The sequence below is a fragment of the Piliocolobus tephrosceles genome, chromosome 7, assembly GCF_002776525.5.
Source record: "Piliocolobus tephrosceles isolate RC106 chromosome 7, ASM277652v3, whole genome shotgun sequence".
Lineage (NCBI taxonomy): Eukaryota > Metazoa > Chordata > Mammalia > Primates > Cercopithecidae > Piliocolobus > Piliocolobus tephrosceles.
Window position 1 is genome coordinate 98,688,197 of NC_045440.1, and position 19,738 is coordinate 98,707,934.

Here is a 19,738-nt window from a genome sequence, read left to right on the forward strand (position 1 = left end):
AAAAGTTAAAAATAGGCAAATTGGACTTTATCCAAATTAAACACTCTGTACCTCAAAACACATTCTCAAGAATGTGACAAGACAACCTACAGAATGGATGAAAATATTTGAAAATCATATATCTGCTAAGGACCTACTACCTTAAATACAAAAAGAACTCTTAAAACTCAAAAACAGACAAATAATTGAATTTTAAAATGGTCAAAGACTGCAAACCCATTAAGATAGACACTATCCAAAGAACAGAAAATAAGTGTTGGTGAAAATGTGGCAAAACTGAAACCTTCGTACATTGGTGGTGAGAATACAATAGTATAGCCGCTGTAGAAAACAGTACGGTAATTCCTGAAAAAATTGAACACTATGTGGTCCAGCAATTCTACTTCTGAGTATATGTGCAAAAGAACTGAAAGCAGGGTCTCAAAGAGATTATTTGCACACGCATGTTCATTGTAGCATTATCCACAATAACCAAAAGATGAAACAACCCAAGTGTCCATCAGTGAATGAATAGATAAACAAAATGTAGTAAATACACACAACAAAATATTACTCAGCCCTCAAAAAAAAGGAAACCCTGGGCCAGGCATGGTGGCTCACACCTGTATTCCCAGCACTTCGGGAGGCCAAGGCAGGCAGATCACCTAAGGTCAGGAGTTTGAGATCAGCCTGGCCAACATGGTGAAACCCAGTCTCTACCAAAAATATAAAAATTAGTTGGGTGTGGTGGTAGTCGCCTGTAATCCCAGCTACTCAGGAGGCTGAGGCAGGAGAATCACTTGAACCCAGGAGGCAGAGGCTGCAGTGAGCTGGGATTGTACCACTGCACTCTAGCCTGGGTGGCCAAGTGAGATTCTGTCTCAAAAAAAAAAAAAAAAAAAGCTGTAAGCAAGAAAAAAAAAAGAAAAAAAGGGAACTTTGTCATATGCTACAACATGGATGAACCTTGAGGACACTGTGCTAAGTGAAATAAGCCAGATACAAAATGACAAATATTGTATGATTCCACTTACTTGAGGTACTTAGAGTAGTCAAAATCATAGAAACAGAAGGTATAATAGAATGATGGCTGCCAGGGAAAACAGAAGAGGAGAATGGGAAGTTATTACATAATGGATACAGTGCTGCCCCTTTGCCAGATGAAAAGCATTCTGGAGATCTGGAGATCAGAGAGCTTAGCAAAATACAGGGGTACAGGAAGCAGCAGGAAAAGCCCTATAGGCTCTCTGAGTCCCCTGGCAAGCCATTTCTGCCTTGCCTCATAGGGGTCTCTGGGGAGGGCTGCTGGAGGCAATGGGAAAAGGCCACAGGGAGAACAAAACCTCCAGCCGAACTTTTTAACAATTACAACCAAATGAGATGTCTCCTAGCCAGAACTCAGGGAAGGGCACGAAGCCGGTGTGCAGACTCCACTGGCGGGGAAGCACAAAGGCCCTATTTGCTTTCACAGCTGGGAGGCTGACAGCCTGGGACAAGTTCTCAGCCCTGCTCGCCCACTGCCTGGAAACAGACTCAGTGCTGTTGGGGGCCGGGTATGGTGGGAGTAAGATCAGCCCTGTGTAGGGTCCAGCCCCACAGGGTTAGTGGGTTTTTCTCCCCATGTGCGGAGACGAGAGATTGTAGAAATAAAGACACAGGACAAAGAGATAAAAGAAAAGGCAGCTGGGCCCGGGGGACCACTACCACTAAGACGCGGAGACCGGTAGTGGCCCTGAATGCCAGGCTGTGCTGATATTTATTGGATACAAGCCAAAGGGGCAGGGTAAGGAGTGTCAGCCATCTCCAATGATAGGTAAGGTCACATGGGTCATGTGTCCACTGGACAGGGGCCCCTTCCCTGCCTGGCAGCCGAGGCAGAGAGAAAGACAGGAGAGAGAGAGACAGCTTACGCCATTATTTCTGCATATCAGAGACTTTTAGTACTTTCACTAATTTGCTACTGCTATCTAGAAGGCAGAGCCAGGTGTACAGGACGGAGCATGAAGGCGGACTAGGAGCGTGACCACTGAAGCATAGCATCACAGGGAGATGGTTAGGCCTCCAGATAACTGCGGGCGGGCCTGACTGACATCAGGCCCTCCACAAGAGGTGCCCTCCACAAGAGGTGGAGGAGTAGAGTCTTCTCTAAACTCCCCTGGGGAATTCCCGGTCTGCTAAGTAGCGGGTGTTCTTCCTTGACACTGACGCTACCGCTAGACCACAGTCCGCTTGGCAACAGGCATCTTCCCAGACGCTGGCATTACCACTAGACCAAGGAGCTCTCTGGCGGCACTGCCAGGGCAGAACAGAAGACTCACACTCTTCTGTTCATTTCTCACTATGTCCCCTCAGCTCCAATCTCTGTATGGCCTGGTTTTTCCTAGGTTATGATTGTAAAGCGAGGAGTATTATAATATTGGAATAAAGAGTAATTGCTATAAACTAATGATTAATGATATTCATATATAATCATATCTATGATCTATATCTAGTATAACTATTTTTATGTTTTATTATAAAAATATAATATATTTTATTATACTGGAACAGCTCATGCCCTCGGTCTCTTGCCTCAGTACCCGGGTGGCTTGCCGCCCACAGCCCTATACGTAGGTTGTGTGGGAGCTGTGTGAGGCCTGTGACTGCCGATTTTTCCCCACTTCCCTAACAACATGCATGATACAGTAGAGGTAGCCATAATCCTCATAGGAACGTAACTCCATTGACCTGGGAACCTGATCCCCATCCCCAACAGCAGTCACAGCAAGACTCACCCGAGGAAAACCTGAGCTCAGACACACTGCCTCCATCTAATGGTTCTTCCCTATCCACCTTGGTAGCTGAAGACAAATGTCATATACTTTCGGGAGTTCTAAGGCCCCACCCACCACCTGTTCCTCCCCATACTACCACAGCTGATATTCTCTTGAAAGCGCCACCTCTCTGCAGGTGACCAACCAGCACAAAGAGAGTGCATTAAGCAACCAAAACAAAGGACCCTCACAGAGTCCATTTCACTCCCCTGTCACCTCCACTGGAGAAGGTATCCACGACTGAGAGACCCACAGAAGGGTGACATCAAAGGATTCTGTGCAGACAACTCCCAGTACCAGCCTGTGGCCTGGTAGACCTGCGGGGGTGACTAGATCCAAAAGAGAGATAACAATCACTACAGCTCAGCTCTCAGGAAGCCACATCCCTAGGAAAAGGAGATCAAAAGAACACCCCATGGACAAAAGAATCTGAACAACAGCCTTGAGCCCTAGACTTTTCCTCTGACAGAGCCTACCCAAATGAGAAGGGACCAGGAAACCAACTCCAGTATATGACAAAAGAAGGTTCTTTAACACCCTCAAAAATTCACAGTAGCTCACTAGCGACAGACCCAAACCAAGAAGAAATCCCTGATTTACCTGAAAAAGAATTCAGAAGATCAGTTATTAATCTAATTGAGGAGTCACCAGAGAAAGACAAAGCCCAATTTAAGGATATCAAAAAAATGATACAAGAAATGAGGGAAGAAATTTTCAATGGAATAGATAGCATATATAAAAAACAATCAAAATGTCAGTAAACAATGGATGCACTTACAGAAATGCAAAATGCTGGCCAGGCGCGGTGGCTCACGCCTGTAATCTCAACACTTTGGGAGGCCAAGGTAGGTGGATCATGAGGTCAGGAATTTGAGACCAGCCTGGCCAAGATGGTGAAAGCCCATCTCTACTAAAATTATAAAAATTAGCCAGGTGCAGTGGCAGGCACCTGAAAGCCCAGCTACTCAGGAGACTGAGGCAAGAGAATTGCTTGATCCAGCGAGGTGGAAGTTGTAGTAAGTCGAGATCGCCCCACTACACCCTAGCCTGGGCAACAGAGCAAGACTTCATCTCAAAAAAAAAAAAAGAAAGAAATGCAAAATGTTCTGGAAAGTCTCAGCAATAGAATCAAACAAGCAGAAGCAAGAACTTCAGAGCTCAAAGACAAGATGTTCGAATTAATCCAATCCAACAAAGACAAAGGAAAAAGAATAAGAAAATATGAACAAAGTCTCCAAGAAGTCTGGGATTATGTTAAATAACCAAACCTAAGAATAACTGGCATTCCTGAGGAAGAAGAGAAATCTAAAAGTTTGGAAAACATGTTAGGGGGAATGATCAAGGAAAACTTCCCCAGCCTGGCTAGAGATCTAGACATCCAAAGACAAGAAGCTCAAAGAACACCTAGGAAATTCATCACAAAAATATCATCGCCTAGGCACACTGTCATCAGGTTATCTAAAATTAAGACAAAGAAAAGAATCTTAAGAGCTGTGAGGCAAAAGCATGAGGTAATCTATAAAAAAAAAAAAAACCTATTGAATTAACAGCAGATTTCTCAGCAGAAACCCTATAAGCTAGAAGGGATTGGGGCCCTATCTTCAGCCTCCTTAAACAAAACAATTATCAGCCAAGAATTTTGTGTCCGACAAAACTAAGCCTCATAAATGAAGGAAAGATAGAGTCTTTTTCAAACAAATAAATACTGAGAGAATTTGCCACTACCAAGCCAGCACTATAAGAACTGCTAAAAAGGGAGCTGACTCTTTAAGCAAATCCTGGAAACACATCAAAACAGAGCCTCTTTAAAGCATAAATCTCACAGGACCTATAAAACAAAAATACAATTTGAAAAAAAAAAAAAGGTATACAGGCAACAAATGGCGCAATAAATGGAATGGTGTCTCACATCTCAATACTAATGTTGAATGTAAATGGCCTAAAAGCTCCACTTAAAAGATACAGAATTGCAGAACGGATAAGAATTCACCAACCATCAACTGCCTTCAAGAGACTCACCTACCACATAAGGACTCACATAAACTTAAGGTAAAGGGGTAGAAAAAGACATTCTGTGCAAATGGACACCAAAAGCGAAAAGCAGTATCTATCCTTATATCAGAAAAAAATAAACTTTAAAGCAACAGCAGTTAAAAAAGACAAAGAGGGACATTATATAATGATAAAAGGCTGTGTCCAACAGGAAAATATCAGAATCCTAAATATATATGCACCTAACACTGGAGCTCCAAATTTTCTTTTTTTTTTTTTTTGAGACAGAGTTTCGCCCTGTCACCCAACTTGGACTGCAGTGGCGTGATCTCACCTCACAGCAACCTCCGCCTCCCAGGTTTAAGTGATTCTCCTGTCTCAGTCCCCTGAGTGGCTGGGATTACAGGCGCCCGCAACCACACCCAGCTAATTTTTGTATTTTTAGTAGAGAAGGGATTTCACCACGTTGGCCAGGCTGGTCTCAAACTCCCGACCACTGGTAATCCGCCCGTCTCGGCCTCCCAAAGTCCTGAGATTATAGGCATGAGCAACCTCACCCAGCCTAGAGCTCCCAAATTTATAAAACAATTACTACCAGATCTAAGAAATGCAATAGACAGCAGCACAATAATAGTGGGGGACTTCAATACTCCACTGACAGCACTAGACAGCTTATCACAACAGAAAGTCAACAAAGAAACAATGGATTTAAATTATACCCTGGAACAAATGGACTTAACACATATTTACAGAACATTCTATCCAACAACTGCAGAATATTCATTCTCTTCATCAGCGCATGAAACTTTCTCCAAGATAGACCATATGAGAGGCCACAGAACGAGCCTCAATACATTTAAGAAAATTGCAATTATATCAAGCACTCTCTCAGAACACAGTGGAATAAAACTGGAAATCAACTCTAAGAGGAACCTTCAAAACCATGGAAATACATGGAAATTAAGTAAACTGTTTCTGAGTGATCATTGGGTCAACAATAAAATCAAGATGGAAATTAAAAATTTCTCTGAACTGAATGACAATAGTGACACAACCTATCAAAACCTCTGGGATACAGCTCAGGCGGTGCTAAGAGGAAAGTTCATAGAGCAGAGCACAGTGGCTCACGCCTGTAATCCCAGCACTTTGGGAGGCCAAGGTGGGTGGATACACTGAGGTCAGGAGTTCAAGACCAGCCTGGCAAAAATGATGAAACCACATCTCTACTAAAAATACAAAAATTAGTCAGGCATGGGTGGCAGGTGCCTGTAGTCCCAGCTACTTGGGAGGGTGAAGCACAAAAACTGCTTGAACCCCAGAGGAGCAGGTTGCAGTGAGCCAAGATTGTGCCACTGCACTCCTGCCTGGGTGACAGAGCAAGACTTCATCTCAAAAAAAAAAAAAAAGAGAGAGAGAAAGAAAGTTCATAGCCCTAAATGCCTATCTCACAAAGTCTGAAAGAGCACAAACAGATGATCTAAGGTCACACCTCAAGGAGCTAGAGAATGAGAACAAACCAAACCCACACCCAGCAGAAGAAAGGAAATAACCAAGATCAGTGCAGAAATAAATTTAACTGAAACAAAAAAAATACAAAAGATAAATGAAACAAAAAGGTGGTTCTTTGAAAAGACAAGTGAAACAGAGAGACCATTAGCAACATTAACCAAAAAAGAAGAGAGAAAATCCAAATAAACTCAATTAGAAACAAAACGGGAACTATTACAACCGACAAGACAATGATCCTTTGTATAAAGGATCATTGAAGGCTACTATGAACACCTTTACACACATAAACTAGAAAACCTAGAGGAGATGGATAAATCCCTGGAAAGACACAACTTTCCCAGCTTAAATCAGGAAGAATTTGATACCCTGGACAGACCAGTAACAAGCAGCAAGATTGAAATAGTAATAAAAAAAAATTACCAATAAAAAAAAGTCCAAGACCATACGAATTCACAGCTAAATTCTACCAGACATTTAAAGGATAATTGGTATCAATCCTATTGACACCATTCCACAAGACAGAGAAAGAGGGAATCCTCCCTAAATCATTCTATGAAGCCAGTATCACCCTAATACCAAAACCAGGAAAGGACATAACAAAAAAAGAGAACTACAGACGGATATCCCTGATGAACATAGATGCTAAAATCCTTAACAAAATACTAGCTAACTGAATCCAACAACATATCAAAAAGATAATCCACCCATGATCAAGTGGGTTTCATACCAGAGATGCAGGGATGGTTTAACACACACAAGTCAATAAATGTGATAAATCACATAAACAGAATTAAAAACAAAAATTAGATGCAGAAAAAGCAATCAAAAAAAAATCTAGCATGGCTTTATGATTAAAACTCTCAGAAAAACTGGCATACAAGTGACATACCTCAATGTAATAAATGCCATCTACGACAAACCCACAGCTAACATAATACTAAATGGGAAAACGTTGAAAGCATTCCCTAAAAGAACTGGAACAAGATAAGGAGGCCCACTCTTACCACTCCTCTTAAACACAGAGCAATCAGATAAGAGAAAGAAATAAAGGGCATCCAAATCGGCAAAGAGGAAGTCAAACTGTCAGTGTTTGTTGATGATATGATTGTTTACCTAGAAAACCCTATCAAGACTCCTCCACAAACCTACTAGAACTGATAAAAAAAATTCAGCAAAGTTTATGGATACAAAATTAATGTACACAAATCAGTAGCTCTTCTATATACCAACAGTGACCAAGCTGAGAATCAAATCAAGAACTCAACCCCTTTTCATTAGCTACAAAAATAAAATAAAATACTTAGGAATATACCTAACCAAGGAGGTGAAAGACCTCTACAAGAAAAACTACAAACACTGCTGAACGAAATCACAGATGACACAAATAGAAACACATCTCATGCTCATGGATGGGTAGAATCAATATTGTGAAAATGACCATACTGCCAAAAGCAATTCACAAATTCAATACAATTCCCATAAAAATGCCACCATCGTTCTTCACAGAACTAGAAAACAAAATCCTAAAATTTGTAGGGAACCAAAAATGAGTCTGCATAGCCAAAGCAAGACTAAGCAAAAAGAACAAATCTGGAGGCATCACATTACCTGATTTCAAGCAATACAATAAGGCCATAGTCACCAAAACAGCATGGTACTGGTATAAAAATAGGCACATGGACCAATGAAACAGAATACAGAACCCAGAAATAAGCCCAAATACTTACAGCCAACTGATCTTTGACAAAGCAAACTAACACATAAAGTGGGGAAAGGACACCCTATCCAACAAATGGTGCTGGGATAACTGGCAAGTCACATGTAGGAGAATGAAACTGGATCCTCATCTCTCACGTTATACAAAAATCAACTCAAGATAGATGGATCAAGGACTTAAATCTAAGACCTGAAACTATAAAAATTCTAGAAGATAACATCAGAAAAGCCCTCTAGACATTGACTTAGGCAAGGATTTTATGACCAAGAACCCAAAAGCAAATGCAATAAAAACAAAGATAAATAGCTGGGACTTAATTAAACTAAAGAGTTTTTGCACAGCAAAAGAACAGTCAGCAGAGTAAACAGACAATCCACAGAGTGGGAGAAAATCTTCACAATCTATACATCTGACAACAGACTAATACCCAGAATCTACAACAAACACAAATTAGCAAGAAAAAAAAAATCCCATCAGAAAGTGGGCTAAGGACAAGAATAGATAATTCTCAAAAGAAGATACACAAATGGCCAACAAACATATGAAAAAATGCTCAACATTACTAATAATCAGGGAAATGCAAATCAAAACTATAATGTGATACCAACTTACTTCTACAAGAATGGCCATAATCAAAACATCAAAAAATAATACATATTGGCATGGCTCCAGTAAACAAGGAACACTTCTACACTGCTGGTGGGAATGTATAGTAGTACAACCACTATATAAAATGGTGTGGAGATTCCTTAAAGAACTAAATGTAGAACTACCATTTGATCCAGCAATCCCACTACTGGGTATCTATGTAGTGGAAATGGAGTCATTATACAAAAAAAGATACTTGCACACATGTGTTTAAAGCACACACGTTTATAGCAAAACAATTCACAATTGCAAAAATGTGGAACCAACATAAATGCCTGTCAATCAACGAGCAGATAAAGAAACTGTGATATTGATAGTTAGATAGATAGACACAATGGAATACTACTCAGCAATAAAAAACAATGAATTAATGGCATTTGTAGTGACCTGGAGGAGACTGGAGACTATTATTCTAAGTGAAGTAACTCAGGAATGGAAAACCAAATATCGTTATGTCCTCACTGATACGTGGAAGCTAAGCTATGAGGATTCAAAGGCATAAGAATTACACAATGAACTTTGGGGACTCGGGGGAAAGAGTGGGAAAGAGGCAAGGGATAAAAGCCTACGAATTGAGTACAGTGTATATTGCTTGTGTGATGAGTGCACCAAAATCTCACGAATTACCACTAGAGAATTTACTCATGTAACCAAACACCACCACCTGTTCCCAATAACCTATGGAAATAAAAAATCTTAAAAAATAAAAATAAAATGGTTGATTGTATGTTATGTGAATTTCGCTTCCATTAAAAAAACACACACACAAACACTGACTTATTTTAAAAAAGAAAAAAAGAGGCTGGGTGCAGTGGCTGAAGCCTGTAATCCCAGCACTTTGGGAGGCCAAGGCAGGCGGATCACGAGGTCAGGAGATCGAGACCATCCTGGCTAACATGGTGAAACCCTGTCTCTACGAAAAATACAAAAAATTAGCCAGGCGAGGTGGCAGGCAACTGTAGTCCCAGCTACTCAGGAGGCTGAGGCAGGAGAATGGCATGAACCCGGGAGGCAGAGCTTGCAGTGAGAGGAGATTGTGCCACTGCACTCCAGTCTGGATGATAGAGCAAGACTCCATCTCAATCAATCAATCAATCAATCAATCAATAAAGTGGTGATAAAGAAAAGAAAAGAATCTGGAGAGGGCAACATGGTTGCCGGAAAGTATTTCCCCAAAATGTAGCAGAGAAATAAGCACTTTAAATGATAGCAAAGTGCCAATAAAGCAAATGAGAGATTGAAAGTGAAGGAATACTGTTAAAGTGAGATACTTAAGATACAGAGACAGGATCCACAATAAAGGGAATGCTTCAAGGAACTGCAAAGTCCATAACATAACCATAAAAGGATTGGCTGAAATGGAACAGAAATAAGGATGACAGAGTTAAAAATCAAGGAATTGTGTTGCTAGAGAATTATATAAGAATCCATATGGACACTGAAACGACCCAAGATGGATGAACTGAAATGACCCAAGAGGGATGAACAAAAAAAGTCTGTGAATCAGGAAACAAAATTTTCAGTCACAGGGACCACAAAACCAACGGATGATGGCTATCAGGGGACCATAAATGGTGATATAGTCAGGTCACACGAGCTTCAAAAATTAAAAGATATTTGTGAGTGTGTATGGAAGAGTAATGGTCTAGAATCAGTCCAATTAGAAGGCCATTTATTATAACATTCAAGCAATGACCTCACCAATGACAGTGATGATAAACACAGACTTCAGCCAAGCTAAGAGAGAAGTGATACCTCTCTTGCAGGCCTCCTAATCTCAAATTCTAACTAATTGATTTTTTAAATCAATTAACAGAGACTGATTATTCTTAATAGTCTGCCAACAAAACTATACTAATTCATAATAATCAGCACTTAAAATTCCAATGATCACATGTAAAATTTCTACAAGTAAATCCATGAAATCCCTGATGGTAAACAGAGCACATTGATATCCAGAACAAATGACCATCAAGTAAATACAAAATCCTATCTAAATGTAAACAAAATTTAAAAAAAAAAAAAAAAAAAAAAAACTTTGTCCTGTGAAAGTATGGAAATTGTCTAGATTCCAGAAAAGTTCTGCTAGATAGAGCAGATAGGTGCTGGTATCCAATCAAAGATAGCTTTATTTGCCTGCACTACAGTGGAAAAAATAATTCTGAAGCCCTTCGTCAAAATTAGACATTCAAATCAAAACAGCTGCCTCATATCTTTAAGTCTAATTACACTGACACAGACTTTTTAGAAAAACAAAAATAAACTACAAGACGAAACTATAAAAACAATTTGATATAAAATACCACAGTCAAGAGTAATAACATATCACTTATTGACCAGGTCACCTAAATCTATGGGTTGTCAGGACCAAAATTTTTTTCTTATTAATACTGGAAATCAGTGGCTCATGCTTCCAATTCCAGTAATTTGGGAGGCCAAGGCAGGAGGGTCACTTGAAGCCAGGAGTTCGAGACCAACCTGGGCAACACAGCAAGACCCAGTATCAAAAACAGAAACAAAACAAACAAAAAGTGGCTTACTGGTTTCTGACTCAAAATGTTTAAGAAAGGTATCTGTGCTTATGGGAAACAGAAAACTATCTCTGAATTAAAATACCACAGATACAAATATTTTCACTTTTTTGTTTAAAATCTAACTAAACCTGTCGGTACATGAGATAAAAGAATAAAATCACCTTAGGTTTTCAAACAGAAGATTTTTGTAATATTAAAGAGCCATATCAATAATCAGAAGGTTATGACAGTAAAGAAATAAAATTAAACTTGCAAAACTGATTTTAAAATAAGTTAAGCTAAAAAGGAGAAAGGTGGTAAAAGATTATGACAGTAAAGAAATGAACTTGCAAAAATGATTTTTTTTTTTTTTGAGACAGAGTCTCGCTCTGTCACCCAGGCTGGAGTACAGTGGCCAGATCTCAGCTCACTGCAAGCTCTGCCTCCCGGGTTCACGCCATTCTCCTGGCTCGCCTCCCGAGTAGCTGGGATTACAGGCGCCCGCCACCTCACCCGGCTAATTTTTTTTGTATTTTTAGTAGAGACAGGATTTCACCGTGTTAGCCAGGGTGGTCTCGATCTCCTGACCTCGTGATCTGCCCGTCTCGGTCTCCCAAAGTGCTGGGATTACAGGCTTGAGCCACCGCGCCCGGACTCAAAAATGATTTTAAAAGAAGTTAAGCTAAAAAGGAGAAAGATAGTAAGAATATATACATAAAAATAAGTTTCATCTGGAGTGAAACTGCAACTATTTCTCCTATTAGAAGATAATCTCAGATTTTTAGGTTCAAAAGATGCTTTTCAAATTTTATTTTATTTACTTTTATTTTGAGATGGAGTTTTGCTCTTGTTGCCCAGGCTGGAAGCAATGGGGCGGACTCTGCTCACTGCAACCTCTGCCTCCTAGGTTCAAGCAATTCTCCTGCCTCAGCCTCCCACTTTTGAAATTTTTTATGAAAAATAAGTAGTACTTCCATAAACAGCCTTACAAATAGTTACATTTATTAGATTAAAAGAGTTTTTAACATTTTTGATGCAGGTGGTACAAAAACCAGAATAAATAGGTGGTTTAGAAACAAATTTATCACTCTCTTTAGGCTGAAGTATTTTTTTTTTTGGAGACAGAGTCTCCCTCTGTCACCTAGGCTGGAGTGCAGTGGCGCAAGCTCCGCCTCCCGGGTTCATGCCATTCTCCTTCCTCAGCCTCCAGAATAGCTGCGACTACAGGCACCGGCCACCACGCCCAGCTAATTTTTTGTATTTTTAGTAGACATGGGGTTTCACCATGTTAGCCAGGATGGTCTCGATCTCCTGACCTCGTGATGTGCCCGCCTCGGCTCCCCAAAGTGCTGCAATCACAGGTGTGAGCCACCATGTCCAGTCAAGACTTAATTCAATGATCAAAGAAAGCACATTAATCATATAATTTTTTAAATTGTATAGCAAGTCTTGTCCTGTTTTACAGATGAGGCCCAAACAGACTGAACAAAAAAGAATATGAAAAAGGAGAGGAGTACATAGTTAAATGGAAGTTACTGATAATGTTTTAGCTCTTAAGCTATGTTAACAAGTATTTATTAGATTAGCATGGACTGATGTGTCATGAACCAAAAACTGTGTATCTGAAATCAAAAACAGGATAAACAGTTTATAAGTAGTAACTGCAAGATTTAAAAGTGAGGGCAATGACTGACATATATACATCTCTCAGAGTAAATAGGAAATCGTTAACAACTATTTCATGAGTGAAGTTTCAATATATTTTTTAAAATTCACAGTAAACATCAAGATGGATTTCATTTTATGTAACACAATAACTCAGTCACCCACTCATCCTAAAAATCTCTATAAGTAAAACTGATTATAAAGATTATGTTAAGGCAGTGTATTTAAACCATGACCACTAGAATCACAATCATCATGAATCTCTTTTGCTAAGTGTCTTTTACTGAGATTATATAAATCTTTTAGCAATGCTTTTCAGTGCAGTACAGAGTAGACAACCAATAAATGTTGGTAGAATTAAATTTACCTTCACAAACAAGACATGCCTTCTTATCAAGGCATTTAACAATATCTTATTTTTTGAATGATCTTACCTGATTTAAGCCTTATGTTCATACCTTTTAATCATACTTCAATACATTCATATATATAATAGTTTTTAACAGATTCATCTTTGAGTACCTATAACTCTAAAAGGCCCCTTCACTAAACCTACCATTCCAACCCCAATTTTATTTAGAAAATACGTCTTTTCTTCATGGTGATTCTACAGTAACTTGAAATAATTTGAATATAAACTTATTCAGTTTTACTAGTACATGCATAATTTTCAACTTAATTACATACTATACTAATCAAAGCTTAAAACAGGAAAATAAACTATTTCAAAATCTGCTTCATCTACAATGTTTTTACTCAAAATTTAATTCCAATCACTAGCATAAACCCAAGCATTACTCTCCAGGGGTGTACACTGCTAAATAATTTGTCCAAATGTCAACTGCAATTTTCAAAAATCCTCTCTAACCCAAAATGTTAAACATCTGTAAAAAATACTTGTTTTCAGAGTGGTTTACATTCATGACATTTAACCTTTTGCTGTACACACCACAAAATTCAAGTCTCAATTACCATGCAAACAGGAAACCTGATCATTTCTGCAGTAGCCATCTGCATAGTCCAATATCAAGTATTAGTTCTAGCTTGCACTAAGTCATGTGTTACAAGTCTTTTTCTGCACCCTCTATAATTAGTTGTAATTTGCCTCTGTTAAAACGTGTTTCTTAAGGGACATCTGGCCTTGAAACTTCCACCTTCTCAATGAAAAAATACTTAGTGTCTGGATTTTTTTTTTTTCTCTTTTAATATGGAACACTGCATGGGTGGTATAACCAAGTCCAGACTTTGAAAAAAAAATAAATTCCAAGAAAAGATAGTAATTAAGAACCATTTAAGTATTACCAACTATAAATGTAAAGTAAAACTTTGTTGTAACTATCCACAGATTTCTAAATTAATCTCTCAAATATTAGAAGATCACAAAGTAACTTTTCATTTTCAAAAGAATATAACATTGGACTATTAACTTCTAGAAACTATATTAAGTTAAATTGGATAATACATGTTTGGAATCAAAGATTTTATAAATGGAAAAAAGATCTGAGTCCAGTGGGTTGATATGACACTCAAAGCATCCACTTAAAATAGGAAATAATTTTAACAGTTCATTTTTAACCCTAACTTCACAAAGATTAAAGTTACATTTAGAATATGTTAAACCTACATACAGATTCACATGAAGTCATTTTAATAATACTTATCAATTTAGTTGATTATAGGCAATCTTCCTTAAAACTAAAAGTTAAATATTAAGTAGCTGATAAAAAAAAAAAACCTAATAAAAATGAATGACAGACACACCACTCTTTTGCAAGGTGAAAGTGGAAACATTCTCCACAATAAGCTATGGTCCTGACCTATTTCGCTTTCCTAGATTGGAAAATTTTTGGTAGAAACTCTTTAAAACCAATATTACACATCTGCAAAAAAACACTAGCAAGAAATATAAGATGCGTCAGAGAAGGAATAAATAAATCTGAAAAAAGAAAAAATCAGTTTCTTATACCAAAACTTCAAAAACAATTATAAAATTTGGTGCAAATATATTTTCATCTTCCCAAAAAATAACCTGAGAAATTCCCTTCAGATTTAGAAAAATTATGTAAAGAAAAAATTCATACAGGTCCTTTGCAAAAATCTAAAAATGTTAATGTAAAAATTGGACACAATTAGGCTGTACTTTCACTGTAGATGTAAGTAATAAGCAATCTGCATGGTCCCTAGTAGAGCTATGACAAAGTAAGTAAAATCTGTAGGAAAACAACCTTTACATATTTTATTCAAATTTAAAAACGCCCATTACAAATAATCATGTAACTTAAAAGGGCATATACAAATTAAAGGCCAGGCACGGTAGCTCATGCCTGTAATCCCAGCACTTTCAGAGGCCAAGGCGGACAGATCATGATGTCAAGAGATCGAGACCATCCTGGCCAACATGGTGAAATCCCTTCTCCAGTAAAAATACAAAAATTAGCTGGGCGTGGTGGTGCACACCTGTAGTCCCAGCTATTCGGGAGGCTAAGGCAGGAAAATCGCTTGAACCCAGGAGGCGGAGGTTGCAGCGAGCTGAGATTGCACCACTGCAATCCAGCCTGGCAACAGAGTGAGACTCTTTCAAAAAAAAAAAAAAAATTAAGTATATAAGCTATGTTTATGTAACAGTTGATATATTCAAAAAAGTAAAGAAATGTCAAATACTACTAAAATTAGTTAACATAAACAACTTAGTTCAATAATTTCTTACCTGTATCCCATCCTTAAGTTTCAAAATGCATTCCATAGTATTGATGGTAATTACCACTGGTTCTGAACCCAGTTTTGTCCATGGTACATGAATCCTTAATTCATGAATATGTCCACTTAAAAAAGTGAATGGTAATTTCAGTTCCTTAAAACACAAAACATTGCATAAAAGTTAGTGTTTAATATTTTTTATTATAATACGCAAATTTCTTTTTCAAAAAATAAAATTTCCAAAACAAGAATATTTGGGGACTTACTGTTTAGTGCTTAATATTTTTCATTCTAATGTATAAATTCCTTTCTTAAAAGAGAAATAAAATGTCCAACACAAAAATATTTTGAGAATTACTGTTTATCAAAAAGTAGCATCAAATACCTTGTTAGGCCATAGTTAATGATAAATAATAATTTATAGTACAAGTTACATTTAATAAGTTACTTAAGCACTCTAGGCCTGTCTCCTACTTTGCTGAATGGAAAAAATATATAATACTTGGTACATGATGAAAGCTCATAGATGGTAGTACAATAGTATATAGCAGCAGTACTTGAGATACCTGAAATTATGTAATTTTTTAAGTCTCCATCTAAAAATATGTCTTCAAAATATGTTTTAAACTAATAGAACAGTATTCTAAGTGAAGTTGAAAGGGGAGCTCAACTGGAGATTTGAGAATAACTTGACAAAATGAAAACTGATCAACCTAAAAAAAAAAAAAAAAATGTAGTCCGCTTCACCTAATGTAAAATTGAACTGGATACTTGGTCCTAAATTTTAAATATTTTCTGACTGCTTTCCATTATCATTAGATAAAAGATTAGACATGAAAAATTTCACCAAAATTGCTTTATGCTCATTTGTCTCACTTCTACATACAATTTGTTTACAAATCAACAAAGGACGAAGAAAAAAATGTATTCCCATCACATTTTTTACAGTTATTGTAACTCTATTTGTGAAAGTTAATAAAAATATTAAGCTTATTCATTCACATTTTAGCCTACCTAGTTGGTTCAGCAACACAGTAGCAATATACCTAAATACAGACAGTATAGTAAAGTGATTAAGACCAATAACTCTGCAGCCAGCAAAGACTTTATTGTATCTGTGCCTCAGTTTCATTATCTTTAAAATTTGTATAAAAATACTATATTTTGAATATTAGATCAATTAATCTACATAAAGCTTAGAATACTACCTTCCTCACAGAGAAATCATTATAAAGGTGCTAGGCTGGGCACGGTGGCTCAAGCCTGAAATCCCAGCACTTTGGGAGGCCAAGACGGGTGGATCACGAGTTCAGGAGATGGAGACCATCCTGGCTAACACGGTGAAACCCCGTCTCTACTAAAAAATACAAAAAAACTAGCCGGGCGAGGTGGCAGGCGCCTGTAGTTCCAGCTACTCGGGAGGCTGAGCCAGGAGAATGGCGTGAACCTGGGAGGCGGAGCTTGCAGTGAGCTGAGATCTGGCCACTGCACTCCAGCCTGGGCAATAGAGCGAGACTCTGTCTCAAAAAATAAATAAATAAATAAATTTTTAAAAAGGTGCTAAATATTATTATTATAATTACAAAAGTATGGGCCTAATTTGTTTCTTCAACCAGAGGTTTTTTTTTTTTAGAGGGCAGCTATTAAGGTTATTGTTAGTACTCTATGCAAATAGAATGTCACAATTTTTAGATCTTTGTCATTATCACAGTATTTTTAAAATGCATTAATTTCTTCAAGCATTGTTCAGCTAGCACAAGATTATATATTGATCAGTGCCTGTAACAAAAGCAATATTTACTAAACACTGAGTATGTACCAGGCACTATTCTAAGCACCTTACTTGTAAATAATTATTTACTCCTCCTAAGAACCACAAAATTTAAATACCATTATCCCCATTTTACAGTGAAGAATCTGAGACATGAAGGGTCAAGAATCTTCCCAAAATGAAACATCTAGGAGAGCCTGGACTCAAAATTAAGAAATATTATGCCAGAGCCATGGCTCTTAACCACTATAATACTGCCTCTACACTTCCATTATCAGCACTGAAAATGTTTCCACTGGCTATTTATCTACCTAACTGGACAATGAGCAGATTACAATTCCACCTCTACCACCCTATGCCTTGTGTAACAATGATATATTTGCAAAATGGCTTTCAAAGTTGCAGTCCAAGGGCATAACTCAGATTGTCTCAGCGTTCTCAGAGTACAGATGTTTAAAGACACCTGAATCAAACTCAAGAACTTAGTGTCATCAGAATGCTACTAACCAAACATTAACACAAGAGGTGACTTTCTGGATTAGAACATGGAATTTTGAGACATATGATCTGACTTTATAAGCAAGATAGTTTCAATTTCAAAATCACAGAGGAAAGAAAAATAAATAAATAACATATTTATATATACTGTAAAAGGTGAAACACAAATGATGATTGTTATAACAAATGGATCTTCCTTGAGGTAACCAAAAAAGGTATTTTCTTTTCATTCTTTTCCCTTCTTGAAATATATAAATCTACAACTTTAAAATATTTTATTTATGTATAACTTTTAGGTAATACATCATGTAAAATGCATCCCTAAAATCAGAACATCTATAATAATGCAATGGATATTAGTAGCAAAGAATTTCAGAAGAGAGTTGAATATATCTCAAAAACCTAATTATAGGTAAGGTATTATAAAATAACAGAGAAAAGGGATACTTTTAAAATGAACATAACAGGCAACAAAAGCAAATATAGAAAAATGAGACTACATCAAATTTTAAAACTTCTGCACAACAAAGGAAAAAGAATAAAAAAGATCACTTATGAAATGGACAAAAATATTTGCAAACCATCTATCTGATAAGGTACTAATATCTAGAATATATAAACAAGTCCTATGACTAATCAACAACAAAATAACAATAATTCTATTTAAAAATGGACAAAGGAATTGAAGACATGTCCACAAAAAAGATATACAAATGGCCAAAAAGTATATGAAAAGAAGCTCAACATAACTACTCGTTAGGGAAATGCAAATCAAAAACCACAATGAACTATCTCTCAGTCATAACAATGGCCATTATCAAAAACATAATAAGTGTTGAGAAAATGGAATACTTATACACTCTTAGTGGAAACATAAAATGGTACAACTGCTACAGAACATAATATGGAGATTCCTCAACAAATCAAAAGCAGAATTACAATGATCCAGAAACCCCAATTCTAGGTACATACCCAAAATCATTTAAAAGAAAATCTTAAGGAGATATTCACACACCCATGTTCAAAGCAGCATTAATCACAATAGCTTTAAAGTAAAAGCAACTCTAATATCCATTTTTGAATGAATGGATAAGCAAAATGTAATAACATACATACAATGGAATATTATTCAGCCTTAAAAAATAAGCAAATCCCATAATATACCACAACGTGGATGAAACATGAGGCCACTATGGTAAATAAAATAAGCCAGTTATGAAAAGATAAATACTGTATGATTCCACATATATAAGGTATCTAACATTGTCAAACTCTTAGAAAGTACACTGGTGGTTGTCAAGGGCGGGGGCAGGGGAAAGGTAAAAAGGGAGTCATTGGTTCAACAGATAGAGTTTCAGATTTATAAGACAAAAATGTTCTGAAGATCTGCTGCACAAGGATGTGCATACAGTTAACAGTAAGATAGTATACACTTAAAAGTGCTTAAGATGGTCATTTCTCTTTAAGAAACAAGGTCTGTCACCCAGGCTGGAGTGCAGTGGCACAATCAGCTTACTGAAACCTCCAACTCCTGGGCTCTCCCACCTCAGCACGCCAAGTAGCTAGAATTATATGCACATGGCACCACACCCAACCAATTTTTTAAATTTTTGGCACAGATGAGTCTATGTTGCCCAGTCTGGTCTTCAACTTCTGGGCTTCAAGCTATCCTCCCATCTCAGCCCTCAAAGTGCTGGGATTATAGGCACGAGCCACCATGCCCAGCCTCAATGACAAATTTTATGTCACATGTTTGTTACTACCAGAACACACTCACACAGACACACACATAAGTGACAAGACTTCAAGAATGCTGAATGAGGAGCTCGGCAAATCCTCTCCCTAAAAAGCAATGACAAAAAGGACAAAGTTGTCAAAAATAACAGCTCAGCAGCAATAAGAGTAAGACTAGCATAAGGTCACAATACAATTTGGG

General features: G+C 37.4%; 1 protein-coding gene across 5 annotated transcripts in view; it reads right to left on the reverse strand.

Moving 5' to 3' along the window:
• LOC113224964 (vacuolar protein sorting-associated protein 13B-like) overlaps positions 1 to 19,738 on the reverse strand; it is a 118,204-nt gene that overhangs the window by 77,012 nt on the left and 21,454 nt on the right. For all 5 annotated transcript variants that reach the window (XM_026454968.2, XM_026454967.2, XM_026454969.2 and 2 more), the window contains exon 3: positions 15,544 to 15,687. In XM_026454968.2, the coding sequence (XP_026310753.1) occupies positions 15,544 to 15,687 (144 nt within the window). The remainder of the gene's footprint in view (positions 1 to 15,543; positions 15,688 to 19,738) is intronic.